Here is a 23,041-nt window from a genome sequence, read left to right on the forward strand (position 1 = left end):
AGGGTTTATTCCCTCTTGTTGCAGATGACCTCCTATATCAGGGATTCTGCAAGTATTGTCTCCACCCGGCGGGTGATGAGGACTAGATCAGGGGCATGATCTCCCTTCTCTTATCTGAATGCTTTTGCGGTCTGTGATCAACCAACCAGTATGTGTATTTGAACTCGGTGTGTGAGTTAAACTATTTGCTTCCGCATGTTTTACAAAACTTGTTTTGTAATAACGATGACTCTGTGATGATGTAATCTATTTGCGAACATCTGCGAAATGTTGTAACGTACGATATGTTATGTTGGATTACTGTGATCTTGGTTGTATGCAAGTTGGTTTGAAATCCTTCGAGATTTCGGTTGACTACCGGGTTTATATGGGCTCAAGTTCGAGAATTTGATCGTTTCGGCGATTGTTTTTGTACTTGTGCTCTTATAAATTGGTCGGTTCCGTGACACTTGCCTTGGTCGACAGAAAAGGTTAGTTCCACAGAGAGATTATGGAGTTAGACTTGACAGCATCACCATTGATGGATGAACCTTCTCCAACACTTGATCAACGCGAGCACCATTGAATGATGACACTCATCCGAAGATTAGTCAACACGAACCTTCTCACTCACGTATGCACTACACGTAAATAAATAATGCATGCTTTAGCATGATGGATTGTATGACATGATGCATGGAGGTGCATTGGTGAAAGCATAAAAGATTAACTAACTTGAATACGACTTTCCTTCACGGTACAATTACAAGTCAAAACTAACTAAACCTTTCCAGAATACTAACATCAATTGCCAAAGATCATTACCAACTAATGACCCAAGGACATCACTCAATCAAAAATTCAATCAAAACCTAAGTCATTAAGGTTTGCTATTTAACTAACATATGTCTATTTCAGGACTGGAAACAACAGCTTCATGTTTGGATCATAACTAGAGTTATACAAATCCAATAGCCATGCAACAAGACATTCTGGAAAGCTTATGAAATTTTCTACAACTCATCTTTAATCATCTTAGCATGATTCTCAAGTTAACTAAGTCAAATATACCCATTTACAGAAACTGGTCCCCAAATGGCAGAGAGCAGCCATTTCTGAAACCCAACTTTAAACAGGCATAACTCACAAACCACAAGGCCAAATACCACCAAATTTTAACAGCAGCTAGATACATGAATTATCTACAACTTTGTTATTAACAAGTTTCTCGAAAAACATCATTATCATGAGGTAATCCAAACAGTCCCAAAAACTGTCCCGAAACGACAATTGCAAGAAAATAATTATTAACTTATGTTGCAAACACATAATTGGGCAAAACCAACTTTACCAACATTTCACACATGACTAAAGAACACCAGAAAGCATGGTGCTCACCTCTAAATAAATTTTCTTAAAGCATTTCTTAATTTATTTAGACATCAAGGTGTATTTATGAACATATACCAAAAATGCACAATAACTTCTACAAAAATTACAGTAGCTCACATATCCTCTCAATAGTCTACTGTACAAATTTCATACCATTTGCATAAGTATAGCTGCCTCTATGAAAAAGATAATTTGCTATTGCAAGAAATCATGTGAGAGCGAGATAAACCAAAAACTCACTCATACTTCATCCAATACTCATGAAATTTTTACCACACATCAACTATCACATGAGTAGCGTGCCACAAAAATTTCACTTCATTTGGAGCCCTAGATTTGCAGTTATGGAAAATAACAAATTCAACTAGCATTACAACCTTACTGCACAAATCTATTTTTGCAGCTAAAACTTTAAACTAAAACATGCCATATTATAGATCTACTGCATAGACAATTTCACAAGGATTCCAAAAAGTCCTCATTTGCTATTATACGAATTTCCTATGAATTACTATGAATTTTAAAAGTTCCAGCCGATTTCAAAGCAAACAGGTCCAAACGGCACTATTCACATGAGTCTACGATTCACAGAAAAGCCCCTCACAAATCTCGAATTTGAAGACGAAGTCCCTGGTCGCGATTTTCAGAACAGAGGACGTCGGAGAAACGCGATTTCCGGCCGGCTGATGCTCGTAGGCGGCAATTGAAGGGGTGGTCGAGCGACGGGGTGGCGAGGCGAGCCTAAGGGTGGTCGCAACTCGGCCAGTCGTGGCCCGTGACGGCCTGGCCACGCGAGCCCGCTGCTCGACGACGGAGTGGCACGGCAGCATGGCTGCTGGTCGCGGCGCGAATGGCGGGCGCGGCCGTTCCAGGTGAGGCGAGACGCTCAGGTGATGCGCAAGGGAGAGGTGAAGCTTTCTACGCGCTCAATTCGGCCAGAGGACGAGCGGTGGACGTGCTGTGCGCCGGCAAGAATGGACGACGGCGGCGGCGAACAGAGAAAATGAAAAGGAGGAGAACGGCAACGGCACAAGCTATATATGACGGCCAGGAAGCAAGAGGAAACCACGTAGGAGTCTTCTCCGCGCCAGCACGACGCCGAGGGCGGCCACAGTTGCGCCTGGAAGCTGATCGAAGCACGCCGGCGATGAGGTGTCTGCCGCGGGCACTGTTCACCAGAATTACAGATTTGCCACTCGCTTAAAAATTCCAAATTACTCCCAAATTTGTATAACAACTCAAAAATCTCCAAAAATAAAAGTTGTTCAAAATTTAAAGTTCTACAACTTTTCTTTTATAACCATACCCAAATTCAGTCTACATTTTGAAATGCAAATTTAAATTCAAAAAGGGAATATTTAAAGAATCACGCCTTTTCAAATTACTTCAAATTTCATAAAACAACTTTGAAAACTCCAAAAACAAACTTTGTACCTCATGACAAACTCTACACTTTTGCTTTTAGGCTCAACCCCAAAATGTGCTTAGATTTTGAATTAGGTTTTCCGGGGTCAACTTTAAATGCTGGAAATTCGGGTTTTCGAAAATCCAATTAAACACAAATGTTTTGAAATTAATTCATCCATACAAGTCAACACATATCATAAAACAATATTCACACCAAGCATTGCAACAAAAATTATTAAACTTTTATTAAGGAAGAATTTGAATTGTTTAATAGATTCCCACATTAAAATTCACAAAGTTTCTTAATCACTATTATTTCATGTAACATATAACACACTTCATAACAACATTGACATGCTATAAATTAAACATGAAATGCATTCATGAGTTAATACATAATGATTATGCATAATGATGACATGATCACCTTTTAAGTACTTTATAACATCAGGGATGTTACAGTCTCGGGCCGTCTAGGCTGGGACTCCGGTCGTTCGGTCGGTGACCATGCCTGTGGTGCGTTTCACCGCTCCCCTCGATGGTGCGGCCGAGGCCCGTGCTGCGTGCTCTCACCGCCCCTCGATGGACGTCATCGTCATGCCAGGCCTGACACCGGTTGTTGATGACACTGCGAGCATCTTGGTTTAGCCCGAAGCGTTCGTGCATAGGTGGTCGGTGTGGAGCGAGCGTCGGGTCAGGTCGTGGTGCAGCTGCGGTGTCCTGTTCCGCCCCCGACGACTGTAGCGTTGAACGAATGAAGCGATTCGACTAGTGCGGCCCCATTCCCCCGATGGGGAGAGAGGCCACGAGTCGATGTCGCGACGCAGAGCTCTCCGCCTGTTGAACAGCGATGGTTTCCACCAGCGCTCGGAGGTTCTGGTGAATCGCCCGCTGCTGGGGGTCGACAGGCTCTAGAAGGCCGCGTAGAAGCATCGCCGCAGAGGCGATGTTTTGGCCGGCCCAAGGAAACTGTGGGGGATCATTCCTCCCATCCATGATGTTGCGCTGGACCTGGCGGGAGTGACCCCGGGCACCGCCCGCCGGATTTCGCGCGTGGGGCGTAGCGTGCTGCGCCGAGCGCGCCGGCGCAGGTGGTGGCTGGTTCTGTCACCTTTGTCATAGCTCCTCACCATGCTCCTGCGCACACGCGAGGGTCCAGAGGGGTGTGGGTTAGTAGAGACTCTGCTACCACCATCGGCTATCCCGAAGCGTCCGCCACAGCGTACTCCTAGGACAGAGGGTGGCTAGGTGCCACGACGTCGCCGATGCTAGAACCGTCGCTCTCAACCTCGTCATCCATGAGGTTGTGGAAAGAGGTGGGGGCGTAGCCCGCCATCCCCATGAATTCGGATGTGAAAGGGGCGACGTCAGCATCTTTCGAAGCCCCCGTGCGTACGTGTCCGTGGGGGACGCAAGGCCGTAGGGGAACCGGTCACATGATGGTCATGGCAGGGACAACAGGGTCCCTCCAGAGAGTTGGCGGAAGATATTAAACTGCAAGTAAAGAACAATATGTACGTTACTCACAGTGGGGTTTGAGCCCAGCGTAGGCTCAAAGTGAAGCGTAGGCGTCTCATCGTTGAGGTCGCTAGGTGTCCCAGTGTCGACAGAGGGTGCTCCTCCTCCGATGGCCGTCGGGACAAGTGCCTTCTCGCGAAGGCGAAGAACGCCGAGCTGGTCGGCGATGAAGTCCTAGGCTTCCGAAGAGGAAGGCCTGGGACGGCTCGAAGATGAGAGGACCCCACATCCCAACAGGTGGGAGTGTGGGAAACTCCAGCGAGCCAAAGCGAGTCTTATCGCTTGAGCCCGCCATGGCGAAGATGGCAGAAAAGTGGGCCATCCGATGACCAAAAGCGTGAACGTACGACGTCTTCTCCACGGACGGTGCCAACTGTCGGTGCGAAAAGTTACCAACTAGTAAATATTTGTCATTTTGCCGTACGTTGTGATCGAATGTGGCCTAGCACTCAATGACACAGGGTTTGTACTGGTTCAGGAGACGTGCCCTACGTCCAGTTTGAGTTGGTCGGTGACTTTATTCCAGAGCCAGGTGCTCAAAGTTTGTTGTGGGGTTACAAACGAGCGGGAGTAAGATAGAGGGTGCAAGAGGTCCGGTCGAACTCTGGACTAAAGGTCCGAGAGTGACTGGGAGCTCCTACGTGTGCTAAGTATTCGAACATGTGCTCTGTGTAGCTTTAGAGTGTCTAAAGCTAGCAGAGAGTGAATCGGAATGATCCGTCTGTTGTTGTTTGAATCGATCGAATCGATCCGTCCTCTGTTGGGAGAGAGCGCATCACCTTTTATAGATAAAGGGGACAGCCTTACAGGTGAGAGAGAGTGTGTGAGCCACCTAATCTTGTTGCCCACAGCCGTCGGGTACAAGATGGTTTGTCGGCGCCCTCAATACTGTTGACGCCTAGATGCATGTGGTAGACTTTAGCGTGTTCTTCTAGTACTATAGATGTTGGTGCCTACCATACTGTAGGACAAATGTCGACGCCCACAACACTATTTGTCTTCTGACATGTCTAGAAGGTCATAAAGTATCCTTCTAACATGACCTGATAGTACTGTCCTGTAGATGTGCAGGGTACGGTCCTCGGAATTGCAGTTGACTTGAGCGCCCTGCCTTACTTGCTCCGCCCATTTTTTGGGTCCTCACCGAACGGGCGTCCCCGGCCGCTCATTCCATGTTGGCTCCGACTGCACTGGTCGGAGAAGAGCTATAAGCAGAGGTTCGATGTCCTCCCAGTCGAAGAAGCGAGTCAGAGTCGAAAGCGAGCGTCGCCCTTCTTAGCCAGGCCTTTCGGTCGGAGAAGCGGGTCAGAGTTGGAAGCGAGAGTCGCCCTCCCTGGCCAAGCCTTCCGATCGGAGAAGTGGGACGGAGTCGGAAGCAAGCAACGTCCCTTCTTGGCTAGGCCTTCCGGTCGGAGAAGCGAGTCGGAGTCAGAACCGAGCGTTGCCCTTCCCTGGCCAGGCCTTCCGATTAGAGAAGTAGGTCAGAGTTGGAAGTGTCGCCCTCCCTAGCCAGGTCGCTATTGCCAGCGGGGAAATTTTTCATTTTGACAACGGGTGCGCGCGAGCGCACCCGGTGGGTGTAGCCCTCGAGCCTGCGTCCGACTGGTGAGTCGGTTGGAGGCTGAGCATCTTGGTACTCTTTCCTGGGGCCGTAGACTGCCGTTCGGGGTGTTCGTCCGTGTTTGTCCCGCCCGTGACCTGCGCGGTCGGTTGATTTCCTAAGTCGGTGTCGGGCGACCTGAGCCCCGTTGGGCTTTGGTAGGGGTGGGTCTAGTTCCGTGCATGACCCCGTCCATGGTTTCCGCAATCAGAGGGGCTGAGCTAACGTCGCTTGCCTCGATGGCTCGAGCAACGCGCTCGATGAGCTCGCTAATGGGCACGTTCGAGCGAAATCCGGGTCCATCGTTCGTGACGAGGTTGGCATAGCCCTCATGTGGCATTCCACTGCTCCATAACCCGCCTCCCGGTAGATCCCTGGGTCATTCTGGAGACCGACTCAGGTGGCCCGCTGGCCTCCCCTCGATGGAGATTATATGGGCATGGCTCGAGGCTAGGATCAAACGAGAAGATTGAAATGACCCTATGTACTTCTAAGCATACCGAGCTAGGGCCGCTGGGGCTCATCTACGTTTTCTCCCCTAGCTCTGTTTGACACGAGGCGGCCTTGAGCCCTTCTCGGGCCGACCTTCGAACCCTGATCGGTCGTTGCTCATGTTGAATGAGGCAACTACCGCTTCGTGACGCAATACGAAGCGCATCGAAGTCAGAAGCGAGCGTCGCCCTCCCTGACCAAGCCTTCCGATTGGAGAAGCGAGTCAAAGTTGGAAGCGAGCAGTTTGAAGACTGGATCACTTTTCTGGCATGTCGTTTTAGATATCTGGGCCGACCCAAGAGTTACGCATCGTTCACAACATCGTCTGCTGGGCTAAGCTTTTGCTAGGAAGCAGGCCTATTAGGGGCCCCGGGTTTATGAACCCGACAAACATATTGCATCGATATTAGATTCGATGCAACATAAACTTGCACCAACATTAAGTTTGATGCAACAAATCATGAACTCTTAGCATAAATCATGAAGGTTGTTTATCATTACAGAATTCTTGATTCAGTTCATCCTTCCAAAGAGTCTGAGCGCTCTTCTCAAGTGCATCCTCCTGCTCAATGAAACCGGTCCAAATGGCATATGCACCAGTAATTAAAAATTTTAATGGGTGAAGGAATAGTTTATGAAGATCAATAGATTATACAACAGTAGGATAACTCGCTAACCCACTGACATTATTATTATGAAGAATACAACACATGCCTGCTGAACAATTGAAAATAGTGTGGGGCCGAGAGGACTCATCAGCTAGGAACATAAAAGAGGGCCATAGTGATGAACAATCAATCCCATCAATTCTCACATATTCGTACTTGTTCTTGTCTGATCAATCTTAGAATCTACTTAACATCTAGTTCAACACTTTCAAAACAATTAAATTTTGTCATCATTAGATCAAAAGAACTGTCATGGTAGATTTATTGCCTCTAATGCCAATATAAATATGTATATCTAAAACTCAACAATTCCAACATCATAAAACTGTACCGACATTAGTAGATAGATGCTCACCTTACTGTTGGCCTCAAGAGTCTAGACCTCCTTTCAATATCAATTCATTGAGCTATCAAATGAACCAATAATCAAATCAGCAAATACATGAAGAACGAACTGCCCTAACAAATATTCAAATCAGCACCTTAAAGTAGATGTTGAGAAGAATGAGAGGACAATCCTGGATTGGGGTGTCCTACCACTTTTTAGCATTGTGCTTGAGCAAGCATGTCGTAGCCCCCCAAAGTTAACAGTACCATGATTTCATATATTATCTAGAAATGAAACTAGCAGAAGAGAAGTGATAAAACGAATATGTGGCAAGAGCGGCCAGTAGTTCATATGGATCATGCTGCTTTGCTCTATCTGAACCAAACTTTAGGTCTTCATCCAATTCATTGGCTAAGAGAGTGAAATCAAAGAAATACAGATAAAACTTGTACATAATAGCAAATTGAAGAATGGCATACGATATCCTGACATATAGTAAGTCGTTAACCATAATCTAGCCTGATGTAAAACAGACCACAATGCAGATTGTACCATGTGTTGGTATATTTAACGCACACAAATAAATCCACAAGCGCACGAAAATCGTTGTAGCTTTCACCCGGAGGTATTCAAGTATCGTATCCACATGAAAACGTGTGAGACTAACTACAGTCTAACTTAACTAAAGGTAGCAACAAGATTAGGATAAATAGGAGCATAAAGAGGATAACTAAAATTCTCTAGTTCTGACTTAGGTAATCTTATGTCTTCTACTATTCAACTAGGGAAATTACTAGGGAAAGACACTAACAGAGGATGGTTTCTTTCGCAACCACGTCCTACAGACGCCTACAGACGGGAGGTGGACTACAAAGGATCAACAAAGCTATATACTACAGGCTATATAGAACTTATGTCACTCATGCGATCTACCACCTTCTGAAATGCAGGGTGCATCCACGATTAACCTAAGTCTAAGCACCACGCTTACAATTACGATTAATAATCTACTCCCCTAGGAAGAAAATAATGCACTTAAAAGAGAGTCGTGAACCTGAAGAACAATATAATCAAGACGGTTACTTAAATCAGAAGTTGATTACCCGAGAAATCTCAGACGTAAGCTTAGATAGAACTTGAATCCATCAAGATACAAGCCATAAAGAGAGCACCGACAGGCCGACACCTCCTCCAAACTCTTCCCTCACTCTCTATCTCACTATTATGTAAGACTAGATCATATAGAGGACTAATCTTCTCTTGATAGCTGGCTTGATCCTTGTGATATGAATTAGGGTTTTAGGATGGCTCTAGAGAGGGCGGCAGGGGCTGGTATATATAGACCAGAGCGTCCAACATAAGCCATTGGATCAAACCGACTTAAAAGACGGCGTAGATGCAACCTATGAGGTGATGAAGAACCGACATAACAACGGGAGGCTGACATGAGGCCCCATAGGCCTGGCGGCCTCTAAGTGGGGCCGGCCGGCCCACATGTCAAAGACACAAGCTCCGCTTCGATGATTTGCCTTCTAGAATCTTCTAGAAGTCTTCCTATGTCGATTACGTGGCGAAATTCTGTAATTCCTTTAACGAATAGGTCCCCCTTGATGGTTTTCTAAATAAACCCTGCTAAAAACACAAACTCACCAAAACTCATAGAATTTATTAGTTTAAACTCCCTATATCTATGTTTGGTGATGGACTTAAGTATAAATACATGTTATGTTGACGGTTTATAATTGATGTTAATGACCATCAATAATTTTTCCCAAGCTTAACATTTGCTTGCTAGTACCTGAGCAAAGCTAAACTCAACAATAGATCAGGAGTTGCTACAATATTTTCACTCCTCAAAAGTACACATGTGTTTAATTAAAAATTCTCATTTGATTTAGAATAAACTGATCTGACTTTCAAACTTACCCATATTACCTTCAACCATGGGGCTTCTTAACCTTCACTTGGGTCTTGAGCAATTGAAAGACAGAACGATCAAGTCAAGTACTATGTCTCAAGTTCTTTGTTCTACCATTGTTCTAGAGTTTTTATAAGTTTTTAAAATAAAACTCAGAGATTCTATTATATGACACTCTCAAGTCTCTCAATATGTGGTATTTATGGATCCTCACCAAAGATAGTAAAGATGTCATGCCCCTTTCTTCTCTTCCTACAACTAAAACTTATGTAGAGTTCATAGGTAGAGAGAAAGTTAGAACATACTTGCAATGTATATATTATAAAGTCAAACAATGGATTCAAAGAGAGTTAAATCGTACAATCAAATTAAGATGTGCATGTGTATAGATATATGGTGACTAACCTAATTTTATTATGCTCCTTGAGAACATATCTCTCCTTTAAAGCTTGGAAATATTTGCTAGAGAGTAGAGGGCTATCTTATTCATCTCTCTTTCTCTTTTTCTAGGCGGGCATCTAAGTATCTATTGTTTTAAATATCTCTGACACTTATTCATTTTTTTATCTCTTTTTTCTTTTTTTCTTTTTTTATAAATAACTTTTGCATACCTCCATGTCTCTTTTCTGTAATAAAACTTTTTGAGGTATAGCAATAAGAACTTAGAGCATTTATTTGGTGGATGAAAAACCTAACAAGCATGTTTTTTGTGTTCACTTAGTGTAAGAGTAGAACATTTTTTGATAGATCTAAATGGAAAGCATGTTCTTGTGCCTATCCCCAGTGTAGGAGTAGTGCATATTTAGTTGGTGTGTACATGATCTTGATTTTAAGAGCATTACAAACCTATCATAAGGATGAAAAAAAAACTTGACAAAACTCAATACAAAAGCAAGCAGCATATATGTGAAAGTTTTCCTAACATAAATAACAGGTATAGCTCTGGTAGAAATTCAAGCTGTCATATAGGAACTCATCATGTAGCATTTTTGTATATTTCAAAAGATAAATCTCTAGAACTTTAGTGTCACTTGAAATAAGATAAACAATAACTCAGACCATCTCATATCATATTCGTCAATTACCTAGACTTATATCAAGCATATGCTACTCACGAGTTTCAAGTTCAGAGTAAATCCTTATATCAAAACAATCTTATCCAAAACTCAGAAGAATTCAAGACTGAAAATTAGGTACTTAAAAGGAATTACAAAAGAGCAAGTATTCATCATTTTCATTTTAAAAGATTATTCTAAGTCCTCTTTATTTATTCAACTCTTAAAAATAAATTAAAGCAAGCTAGACACACATTTTTATTTTATTTTTAATTTTAAGACCACACATTATTATTATAACTATATATATTTATTATATAGATAACTTTTTATTTTGTTTTTCATTCACCATTTTCTTAACTATTTAAAAGAAACCAAAACTAAAACAAAAGGGAAAAGAATACTTACCTAAATACACAAGAGTGCTTCTTCCCCAAGCTAGCACTTTCGGTGAGGATTCGGTGTTATAAGTTCTTCGAATCGGACTTTTTTTGTGAAGTTCATTGATCAAGTACCTTGGTTTGCTCTAAAGATGAGGATTCTTGTGATGGTGCCTCTAATGGTGATGTCACATTTTTCCATAAGCCTGTCTTGATTTTGAGTTTTGATTTTAGATTGACAGGTTCAGCACTTCCACTTGTAGAAATTGAAGAATCAATGACTGTCTTCCCCTACACTTTGTTTAAAGTGTGTCCTGCTCATACAGATAAGGTAGAGATCAAGTACATAGGCTCTGTTGGTGGGAAAACACCAACAGAACCAAAAATTTATTCATTCCTTAGGCACATTGAATATGATGAAGTTGATGTTTATGTGGGAAAACACAACAGAACCAAAAATTTATTCATTCCTTAGGCACATTGAATATGATAAAGTTGATGTTTATGTGTTTTGTTCAATTATATCATGGATAATAAGATCAAAAGATTAAGCATGCATGTAGCTTTTAAGTTCATTTGTCCAAAAGGGTTGAGTTTTTTAACCCTTAAAAGGATTGTCTATCTTTACATAATGTATCACACTTTATATGATTATGACTATCATTTTCTAAAGATAAGATGTGCAATATTTTAACTCATTTGGTTAAAACTATGAGATCAATAAAGTAGTGCTAGGAACAAGCTTAAAGAACAAGACATGTTGAACTAATCAGATTTGATCAAGTAAATTATAACTAAAACATATTTTGTTTCTTATTTATGTGGCTACCAGAATCAAAGAAAAGTTTTTTAAATAATGATTATTTACCTTAGGATGTTACCTTTGTCATTAAAATATAATGTCACCATATGACGAAGGGTAGATAACTCACAATGGTCCTTTCTTTTTGCTTGAAGTTTTTCTTGTTCGGCTAGTCTCGCAGCTTGAGCTGTTCATGAGCTTTTTTCCTAGTTCACACTTTTTCTTTCTCCTCCTTTTGTCATGCTATCTTTCTGCTCTTAGATCTTTTGACACCATGTTAGATCTTTTGCCTTACTAATTGTTTTATGCCTGCAAAGGATTAGTAGACAACACATATTCGAAGGAATATACAATTTTGAAACACAAGTTGTTTGTCTACAATTTTATAATTTCCCTCTATGCTAATGAAAAGATGGTTTTAGGATTACTTTAATATTGAGATCATGTTTTATACAAGCATGAGTCAAGGCAAAGGTAGATTGTAGCTAAAAACAAAGTAAATGATCTTTGATACTTATAGTTCTTCTATCTATGATGAGTAAGTTGTGTCTTCTTTGTGCAATGTTATTAAAGTTAATCATGTACCTTGCTTCATCTCTGATTTGAATTCATCTCGTGACTTACTCAAATTCATTTGAGAGTTTCCTGCAGGGGTTAGTATAATAAAATATCAAGTATCTACTAAGGCATACTATCGGCTTAAAAATTAACCTAGATATCATGTCTAATTTGATTTAGGAAGACATTTTAACCTAAGAACCACGTTTATTTTAAAAAATCTTTAGAAATAAGACCAACACACCTCTTAGTTCAAGAATGAAACAAAACACCGTGTCTAATTTAATTCAGAAAAACAGTTTAAACTAAGCACCATGCCTAATTTAAAAGATGTATGAAAATACGTCTAAACCTATGCATACTATAGTAAACAAAGGTAGCATAAAAGTATTGTAGAAATTTATTCAAATAGAGATGAATGAACATGATCGTTGTTTAGCAAGTTAAGCATGATTTAAAGATAGAGACAACCAAGATGAATTAGCAACATGGCATGAGATTTTTTAAAGAAGCCCATCCCCTAGGCTTAATTTTGCAAGGTAAAATCAAGTTTGGATGGATATGATTTAGTGTTGCATGATGATTGGTTGAACATACCTTGAGTCGTTATCCTTCAACCTGGAATGGTTAGTGACAAAAATACCAAAGGAATATTTTCACAATTATGTTTCTATGCTCACTTCACAAGGGTATTACAGCAAAAATTGAAAACTCATGTTATCTCCCGAAAGTGCTTGCTTTAGGACAAAAGCTCGTCCTTGGAAAACCTTCTAATTGCACTCAAGTTGGGGAAGTGGTTTCCGCTCCAACAACCTTTGTGTGCCTATCTCAAAATTTAAACAACGAGATCTGCAATATTTATAATAAATATATGCATTTGCAACCACCCTTTTAAAGTCTTTATGAATAAGAAAAATGAGGGGGTTGAATATCTCGTGTGTGACAATATTGAAGCGACTAATTAATTCAGGAGATTTCTTATGTGAGCATGGATTTGATGAAGTGTTCATGAAATAACTTCCATGCTCGTCTATGTCATCTTCTTTTTCAAGCTCTAATAGTGTTTCTTCATGAATGTCTATAGGCGAAAACATTGTCGCCATCATTCCATGCCTATGACATTTAATGGACTCTTTATTGTCCAAGGTTTCCATTGTATTAGTGACTCTCGGATTGATCTTGTCTAAGTGTAACACCCCAGCACATTAGTAGCCTGTAGTAGTTGTGAAGTTAGCCCATGTAGCCCAAGTGGCACGTGTGGAGTTCTTGTTAGTGGGTTTAGTACCACCTTAGAAATTTAGGAGGGTGAGGGCCAACTTATAATCATTGTCTTTCTAAACGTAGCACCTCCAGATTAACTCTTTTACACGAAGCGGGGATAAAAGTATAAGAGAGGTGTTACGCATATATAGGCCCGTTCCATGTGCGGAGCTAGGCCATATAAGCAGTTTTGAACGTGGAGTGTTACACTAAGGCCTCGTCCATTCATTCAATGGCAACGACACATAAGTTCTTAATATCCTCCAGCCATTGTTGTTGCTCTTCTTGGTCTTCCTTGTGGCCTTCATGACTCCTATGCTTTGGGTGTATTGGTGGATTTCTAGAATCATCATGAGTTTCAGAAGAAAGAGCATAAGAGGGATCATCGGGGTCAAGGATGGGTTTAGAGATGTTTTCAGATGAGACATCTAATATGGGCATAGAAGGGGAGAGAATAGGAATGGCTTCTAAATAGCTTGGCTCTCCTATAGTTTCAGTAGACATACCACCCTTGTGTTCTTCCCAATGTCCTATATGGGAATAAGGGCGCTTTTCAAGAGATCACTTCTTGAGAGGATTTGAATTATATTCGCTCGAAGATCTCTTGTGAAACTAGAAGTTTAAGCTTTTACCAAAATCAGCATAAAACAGATCCTCACAAGAATTTTCAAAAGGTTGAATTTCTTCTTCCCATAGAGGATTTTGGGGTATTGATGATTCAAGATTGACAGCTAAATCTTGGAATTGGAGTGGTTGTGATTTGGCTATCAAAACTTTCTCTTCTTGTTCGAGAGATGATTCCTTCTCTTACTCGGGGAGTTCATTATAAATGTTAGTGTAAGGAGTCTTTCCACTAATTCTATCAAGCATAGATCTTGCTTCACTAGCAAACAGATAAAGGAAAGCTCCTCTAGAGATAGCATTAAGGGATTCTATGAAATCCTTGCTAAGATCCATATAAAAATATTGAAGAAATAGAGTCTTGAATGGCAAGGTCTAGGCCAGTGATGATGAGGTCATTAAAACGATCCCATAATGTGCCAAGAGATTCTTCTTCTAGTTGTCTAAAATTTAAAACATCTTTTCGAAGGCTAACCACTTTAGAGATAGAAAGAAATATAAACAAAATTTAGAACATAACGTTTCTCAATCTCCTTGCATACTTCCTATGGTTGGACTATACCATTGTTCAGCTCTTCCCATTAAAGAAAACGAAAACAACTTCCATCTTAAGGTTTTGTCAGACATGCCAACGATACGCAAGCATACACAGGTCTGTTCAAACTCTTATAGGTGTGAGTATGGGTTTTCATCACCTTCTCCTAAAAAGGATTAATCCCGAATCAATTTTATAAAACACGGACGCAGCTCATAGCCAGGTGTTAGGATGGGCTCTGAAGATTTTGGTGGCTCTAGGCTTACGCTCATGGGTTTAGCATATTAATAGATAGGAGTACAATCCATGCTAAAAGAAAAAATAAAATAAAATATTAAGTTAGGTTTGAGGTTAATTCAACAACTGTTTCCCAAAAACGGCGCCAGAAAGCTTGTTGGTATATTTAACGTACACAGATAAATCTGCAAGCGCACAGATACCGCTATAGCTTTCACCCGAAGGTATTCCAAGTATCGTATCCATATGAAAACGTGTGAGACTAACTATGATCAAACTTAACTAAGGGTAGCATAGAGAGGATAACTAAAGTTCTCTAGTTCTAACTTGGATAATCTTATGTCTTCTACTATTTAACTAGGGACATTATTAGGGAAAGACACCAGCAGAGGATGCTTTCCTTCGCAACCGCGTCCTACGTGCGCCTACAGACGGGAGGTGGACTACAAAAAATCAACGAAGCTATATAGTACAGGCTATATAGAACTTATGTCATTCACGCGATCTACCACCTTCCGGAATGCAAGGTGCATACACGATTAACCTAAGTATAAGCACCATGCTTACACTAACGATTAATACTCTACTCCCTCTAGGAAGAGAATAAAGCACGCAAAAGAGAGTCGTGAACCTGAAAAACAATATAAACAAGATGCTTACTTGAATCAGAAGTTGATTACCAAAGAAATCTCAGACCAAAGCTCAAATAGAACTTAAATCCGCCAAGGTACAAGCCATAGAGAGAGCACCAATAGGCCGACACATCCTCTAAACTCTTCCCTCACTCTATATCTCACTATTATTTATAAGACTAGATCCTATAGAGGACTAATCTTCTCTTGATAGCTGGCTCTGATCCTCATGATATGAATTAGGATTTTATGATGGCTCCAAAGAGGGTGATAGGGGCTGGTATATATAGGCCGGAGCGTCCAACGTAAGCCCTTAGATCAAACTGACTTAAAAGACGATGTAGATACAATCTAGGATACGGTGGAGAACCGACATAACAATGAGAGGCTGACATGGGGGCCCACGGGTCGAGCGGCCTCTAGGTGGGGTTGGCCGGCCCCACATGTTAGAGACACGGGCTCCGCTTCGGTGATTCGCCTTCTAGAGTCTTATAGAGTCTTCCCACGTCGATTACGCGACGGAATTCCAGTAATTTCCTTTGACGAATAGGTCCCCTTGATGATTTTCTGGATAAACCCTACTGAAAACACAGATTTATCTAAACTCGTGAAATTTATTAGTTTAAACCCTTATACCTATGTTTAGTTATGAAATTAAGTATAAATACAGGTTATGTTGACGATTTATAATTGATGTTAGTGACCGTCAACACCATGATAAAGGCACAATTTTAAAAAGTTCATGTTTGATACACGAGAGAAGTCATATATAAAATCTAAAATAAATTAATGTGGGTCTAACTTAAAGAGATCATAAGAAATCTATTGAGCAGACTTCTAATAGAGTATCCCCACATCATTATTGAGCTGAATGCAAAAATATAGCTACTTCTAAACAACTGTAAGAAAATGGCGCCTAAAACCATGGGCAAATTTTTCACGAAATATCCCCCCCCCCCCCCCCCCACCCCCACCCCCTCCAAAGATGATTAGCAAGCCAGCTGCAAAAAACCATAAATATATACAATTATTACAAGTTTTTTGCTCAAATGACATAATCATAGCTTAATTTGTAGAGTTATTTCACTGACATTACAAGCAGCTCTTCTATATGATGGCGCAAGATAGATATAATCAACACAACAAAGATCGTATCACATAGCAGCATACAATTAGACAAAAAATGACTACCTAAATTGCACCGTTTAAGTAGCACACAAGGAAAGTAAAGAGTCAGACATACCAGCTTTGTCAAATATTTCTTTCACCTTCAAAACATCTCAGAACCAACCCAGAGCCAAGCACCCCTGTATGGAAGCTTGTCAGTTGGCCTAGCTGGATTACTATACTTGTCAAAAAAAAACCATTGCTGTTGACATAGCTGTTACTCAACCAAATGAAAAATGGCTAAGTATTTTAGAAGAACAAACTGAATGGTCTATTACTTATCAATTTGCCGACAACAACAACAACAAAGCCTTTAAGTCCCAAATAAGTTAAGGTAGGCATCAATTTGCTGACAACAATTTTTAAAAATAACAGCATGCTGATGTCATATATAGAAGCATTGACCAGCACACAGTGAAATGGGACAGATAAGCTGGCAATAGAAAAGTTATTTCTGAAACCTGTAACCATTGGAAACAGAACAACCTGGAAGCACATATATATGTAGAGTAGGCTATGAAACTAAGTATAGTAACATGGAAATATTTCTAACATCCGGTTGAAAGGATAGATATGTAGGATTCCTTGGTTGTCTTTAGCTATTCTAACATCCGGCATCCAACAGGAGCCGTTGGACATCTTTACCTATTCTAACATTGGTCAGATTTAATGGTTCACCTTAAACAATTTTAGACAATGCATCTTGCAATCCAATGTTAGAATAGGGAGGTAATGTATCTCTGATTTAATTCTGGCTATATCTGGGTGCTGCCTAAGTGAAGTAGGCAGATATAGCTTGGAAATCAATATCAAAGGAGATAAGTTTCAAATTTTATTAAATATGGGCAGGCATCATCAAGTACTAAACTACTAATCATCAGCAGTCCTTACAAAAATGCAGCATGCATAAATTTCATTCTAGGGAGAAGTATGTGTACAAAATCAGTGTCATATAATACACGAACCTGCACAGAACCCATGAGAAACTGACGAACCAGCAAGGCCGGAACACATCCTCTTCGTTATGGGGCATCCTCAACCAGGACATCACATGGCAGCCGGAGCATACCTAGAGGGCGAGGACCATATAATAGCAGGAAGATCATACGGTCGAGGCGCACATCCAAGATCCAGGGGCTTCCCGATACAAGTTTCTTAACCGAAGAGGAATATAAAGCGTACCATGGAAACCAAGAGGAGGCGGCGACCGTACGGACTGTACGCGCCTGCGGCGGCAGCGGGGACCGCGCGCGGATCGAGCGCGAAGGCGCGTGGACCGTATGATGACTCCGCAGGCCGAGATCTGGTCCCGATCACGGGCAGCGGCGGACATCGAGTGCGGACGCGACGACGCGCGTCGACTGCGCGGCGGCTCCGCGCCGGGAATTACGAGGGCAGCGGACATCAAGCGCGGAGGCGACGAGGCGCGTGGACCGTACGACGACTCCGCAGGCCAAGATCGAGTGATGGCGAATCCCGTGTATGAATCCAAGGCCGGTGCGGCACCCGTCGGCGGCGGTGGCGGCGACGGTCAGCAGCGCCACCTCCTCGGGGCTTGCGACAGAGGGACGGACAGGGAGCGCTGCGTGTGTTGCGTGGGAGGGGCTTTTGGCGGCGGTGCGGGTACCGATGAAAACGGATCGCATAAGGACGAATATCATTGATATTATATTTATTTTTATATTTCTGTCCGAATTCGAATTTAAATACGGATAGTGTCAACTATGTCGGATATGATACGATTGGATATCGACATCATAAATATGCGATTTGAGTATTCGGATACGGATACGGTATCGGATGTTGAATATCCGGACTCGGATACGGACAGATCTCAACCCCTCTAAACGGATTCGGTCTTGAATACGGTCGAAAAATATCCGTACCGTTTTCATCCCTAGGTGCGGGGATGGGAGCAGAACGGGGTGTATTGCAAGATAGTCTCCAACATCACGCCTAAAAACAAGAGGCATTTCATAGTTTGCGTAGTGCACAGCGAAAAGATCACAAATCCAAAACTTTTCTTTTCCAACAACTGATGCAAAAGAGAAACCTGAAACGCCGCGTCGGGCAGCTCCCGTCCCCACCGCGCATCCATGGCTTCCTCGTCGATCCACATCCACCATCCCCGGCTCGCTAGCGACGAGATCCACCGGACCCTGGAGTCCTCCTACTCCCCCAGCGCGTCCTACTGCTCTGACGATGCCTTCGTCCCCATCTTCCGCCAGGATCCACCCGCCCCGTCCGCGTCCGCGTCGGCGGCGGTGGCCGCGGCGGCCGACTGCGTCCGTAGCCTCTTCATCTCCGTCGACGTCGCCCTCTTCCGCGACGCGCTCTTCGTGCCCGGGTGCGACGACGACGGCCTCGAGTTCACGAATGCGAACGCGGAAGCGGCCGAGTACGACGGCGATCTCACCTCCATCTGCTGGGATTGCCTCGAGATCGAGGACGCCGACGACCCGCTCGTCACCTCCCCCACCGCCGAGGAGTTCGAGTGGGAGGAGGTCGCGTCCCCCTCGGGCGCCGCCGCCGAGGAAGCCCCGGACCCCGAGTGGGAGGTGCTCGCCGACGTTCTCCTGCCGCCCGCTGACGCTGAGGAGGGGTTTGTGTACACCTCTCACCACAGGGAGGAGGCGGCGACGTACGAGGTGCTCGTGGCAAGCGGGGAGGGGATGTTCCTCAAGAACAAGGCCCCGGCCACCAAATCCGCTGTCGAGGCGCTCCCGTCCGCCGTCGTCGCGGCCGGCCAGGAAGGCGAGGGGGATGAGCGCGTGGTCTGCAAGGACGGGGTAGCCGCCGGTGGCATGAATAGCACATGTTCTTCTTTCTTCTTGTCCTTGGCAGTAGGAGTAGTCGGTGTCACGCCGTGGGGTGAAGGGCGCCGGAGCTCGCAGGCGCGGCGAGGCGACGAGACGGATGCGAGCGGCCCCGAGGCCTCACCGGAGCCGGGTGCGCGCGACTATGGCGGTGGAAGAGGAGGCGCTCATGGGGGGCAGCACATGGCTGCAGCTCGCGAGCTCGCGCGGCTGCAGCTCGCAGCCTCGCCGGCGCGCGGCCACGACAGTCGCCGCAGGGTGGCGGATGCAGCGACAAGCGACATAGGAGAGATTGGGGCCGAGCGCAGAGCAGAGGACGGCGGGAGGCCAGCGCGTGGAGACACAGAAGGATGGAGGAGAGGACGCTTATTTGCGTCCCGCGTCGGCTCTCACCCAAAATGTGTACTCTGTTGGAGCTCGTTTGATGCGGATAAAACACGGTGAACAACCTATTTTGAGTATGGGTCACGTGATGCCTACTCTATTAGAGTCAGTCTAACTGTGTCGCATTAGGTTTTAGGCTTTTTGTGATTTTTTTCATTTCAAAATTAGCCGATGGCAGGATTTTCACCCAAAATGCGCTGATGGCTGGGTTTTTGCCTTTTGGCCTTCGTTTTGGACATTTACCGATGGCGGCACTTGTACTTTGAAATGCAAAGTAGTTTAAATAAATCCGTAGAGATACATTTAAATTTAAAAAAAATATTTTAGTGCCAAATAAAAAAATTAAATTGTTTTCTTAATCAAACATACCAGATTAAGATTTTATTAAATTGTCGTATAAAAAACATGAAGTTGACTACTAATCACCTTCGATCTTAGAAAATTAAGGAGAATTGACTATAATCATTTGCTTATGAAATAAAACAACATGTTATCTCAATTTATTTTTTCTAAACTTGTTTAGTGTTCTTATAAAGATGTATTTTTGGTTTTGGTCCAAAATTTTGCTCAATGTTTGGCTGAATAACAAACGGCTTTTTCGTTACTTGATCAGGTAAGCCCAGAAATCCAAACATCGAGCCTACCACCACTGCTGGACCTATCCGTGGCTGCTGTTCAAACAAACAAATATGCCCTTAGAGACCTCATAAGTGACACTAGATAACCGTATTAGCAACTTGATTTGTCCCTATTAATTCTACGGCTATCTAACATATCACACTCCATTAATCACCTAGTGCCCGATGAAAGACAAAGCCCTGGCTATACATTTTGCCTTAGCACTTGTCATTTTTAACCTTGCTTAAATTATGTATGCATGTGTTGGAAAATACCTATGCATGTTTTAGGTTACTGTACAACAACATTTTACTCACACAAATAAAACAAAAGTGATGGCAAAAACTATTATAAATCATGGCTCTTACTATAAATTAGATAAAAATATGGTTGATAACAAATTGTTCCTTAATATAACTATGGTTGTTAGAACATCTCTAGCAATTCCCCAATAATTTATCCCCAATATATATGTATCAGGGTATCCCAATATTATTTTTGTGAATATTGAAGAAGTTGTTACTGCAGTATCGGAATATATCTCCCCAATACCTCTATGGAGGGTGGTTCCTACAAAAATGTAAGAGAAAGATTGCTAGAAAGTGGTAGTTGGGTGGTCCATATGGTATTAGGGGAGATACAACTCCCCTTCATTGAGGTGAGACGAGGGAAATATTGGTGACCAGCAAAAAAGAAGAGGTATTGGAGAATTGATAGAGCAAGAAAAAGCATAATTGTCCATAATATGACAGTCTTACGGGGATAGGAAGAGGTATTGGACAATTTTTAGAGATATTTTTTACTATAGATTAGACAAAACACTACAGTAACATAACAAGCATATGTGTGACCTAGTGGTTGGGGTGTATATTGTACTTACCTAGTGGTGCTGAATTCAATTCTTATTATTTGGGCCTTTTTAAACATATTTAGACTATCACGGGCAAGGACCACCACATAGTTTAAAATATAAATTTTTAGGTGTGACAGTTATAGTGTATATGTGAGAGATGTATTTATTTATGAAATGTATAATGTCACTTTATTAAAATCAGTTGAAAGGTTTATGAAAAAAATATACACAAAAAACATGTTGTCTTGCAAAGTTTATAGAATTTTCTAACCAACTTTAGATATTATATTATTGTAATTATAATATAAAAAGTTTTATTAAAACTTTGTATTTAGAACTTTTTCATTTAAGTTTATTTATTATTTTAGTAGTCAAAATATTCAATACAATCTAATTTTCATAGTTTAAATGATATATTTCTGCCATAATAATTCATAAAATGAATAATATATAATAGTAATCAAGGAATTGCACCCAAGATAAATACTCTCTCCATTCTAAATTGTAACATTAATCAAGAAACCAAAACTAAAAATTAAAGAAAATAAAAAAAAATATTCCAATGAGTACGGCTTGCATTTGAAAATTCATTGTGAATTCGTTTACAATCTAATTTTCCTAGTTACTTAAAAGTTTTGATTTTTGATAATACCCACAGTTTGGATTTCGGAGCACATGTCCATGGCGGAAAAACACAGTCACGTATTCAACTTTTCAACCAAAATTTCGTCCCGCCTTAGGAATTAGGATGCCACCGCTGGCCCAACTCGTTCTTTCCCATCAAATTCCCCATAGCGATAGCGCAATTGCAGCATGGGATCCGAAGCAGTTTGGCCCCCTCCCCACCATATCGGTCTCCAGCCCAAAGAAACAAGGCCGCGGAGATGGGGCCACGCACCTGCGGCGGGGGCCGTTCCCCACCGCCGTCCTAGAGGCTAGAGTGCGGGCGCCGTCGCTGGCCACTGCCATCCACGTGTTTACATGCGCCGGCTGCCTTGCCGAGGCATCCACTCTCCTTGAGGCCACACCGACGCTGAAAGCCCTAGTTTGGTTTTGGATAATTGATGAAACCTAGTTGGACTAATCCTTTTATCTAAGTGTGTGACTAGATAGGATGGTCCAATCCAAGTGGTGGAGCAAGATGAAGTTCATAGTGACGTTTGTGGACATGTGATGATGGTGATCAAGCTCTGGGACTTGGAAAAGAAGAAAGAGAAAAATAAAATGGGCTCACGGCAAAAGTGATATCAATAGGGCCATTTTTGTTTTCAGTGATCAAGACACTATAGAGAGTGTGATCATATTTAGAATAGATGGTCGTACTATTAAGAGAGAAGCTCTTATCGGATAACTCGATCATCTAGTGCCACTAGGTGTTGAAAAACTTGCATATGTATTTTAGGCCTAGTGCACAATCTGTGAGAAGTGTTTAACCTTTGAAAAAATGATTAAGAAAATGCTAACACACTTGCACGCTGAAAGGATCAAGATGCCCAAGAGGGGGGGTGAATTGGGCTAATTCTAAATTTCTTAGCAATAATTAAATCATATAGTTAGCCCAATTAACCCCTTATGCCTAGAAAGTGTTTCTAATTGTTCTACCACATAAAAGACTTGCAACTCTAGCATGCCAATTCTATGAATATAAAGACAAGAATTGAATTGCTCAAAGTAAATGCTCAAAGTAAATAGAGAAGGAGGAACGCGGCGATGTTTTGCAGAGGTATCGAAGAGTCGCCACTCCCCACTAGTCCTCATTGGAGCACCCGCGCAAGGGTGTAGCTCCCCCTTGATCTGCGCAAGGATCAAGTGCTCTCTACA

The 23,041-nt window shown here is 42.4% G+C and overlaps 1 protein-coding gene and 1 long non-coding RNA gene across 3 annotated transcripts; one reads left to right on the plus strand and one right to left on the minus strand.

Moving 5' to 3' along the window:
- Positions 1 to 485: 485 nt before the first annotated feature.
- Positions 486 to 18,153, minus strand: LOC136532398 (uncharacterized). 2 transcript variants are annotated; one of them, XR_010778230.1, is made up of 6 exons: positions 17,732 to 18,153; positions 17,515 to 17,618; positions 16,626 to 16,689; positions 7,539 to 15,963; positions 7,412 to 7,463; positions 486 to 620 (listed from the first exon to the last, which is right to left on the minus strand). It is a non-coding gene; the product is annotated as an uncharacterized lncRNA (long non-coding RNA). The 2 variants fall into 2 exon arrangements; XR_010778231.1 differs by lacking the exon at positions 486 to 620 and adding an exon at positions 6,843 to 6,950.
- A 492-nt stretch (positions 18,154 to 18,645) lies between these two features.
- LOC136532399 (uncharacterized) lies at positions 18,646 to 19,809 on the plus strand. Its single transcript, XM_066525006.1, has one exon. It carries the CDS (start codon positions 18,646 to 18,648, stop codon positions 19,807 to 19,809), a length of 1,164 nt encoding a protein of 387 aa, XP_066381103.1.
- Positions 19,810 to 23,041: the final 3,232 nt, after the last annotated feature.

The sequence above is a fragment of the Miscanthus floridulus genome, unplaced genomic scaffold, assembly GCF_019320115.1.
Source record: "Miscanthus floridulus cultivar M001 unplaced genomic scaffold, ASM1932011v1 fs_605_1, whole genome shotgun sequence".
Classification (NCBI taxonomy): Eukaryota; Viridiplantae; Streptophyta; class Magnoliopsida; order Poales; family Poaceae; genus Miscanthus; species Miscanthus floridulus.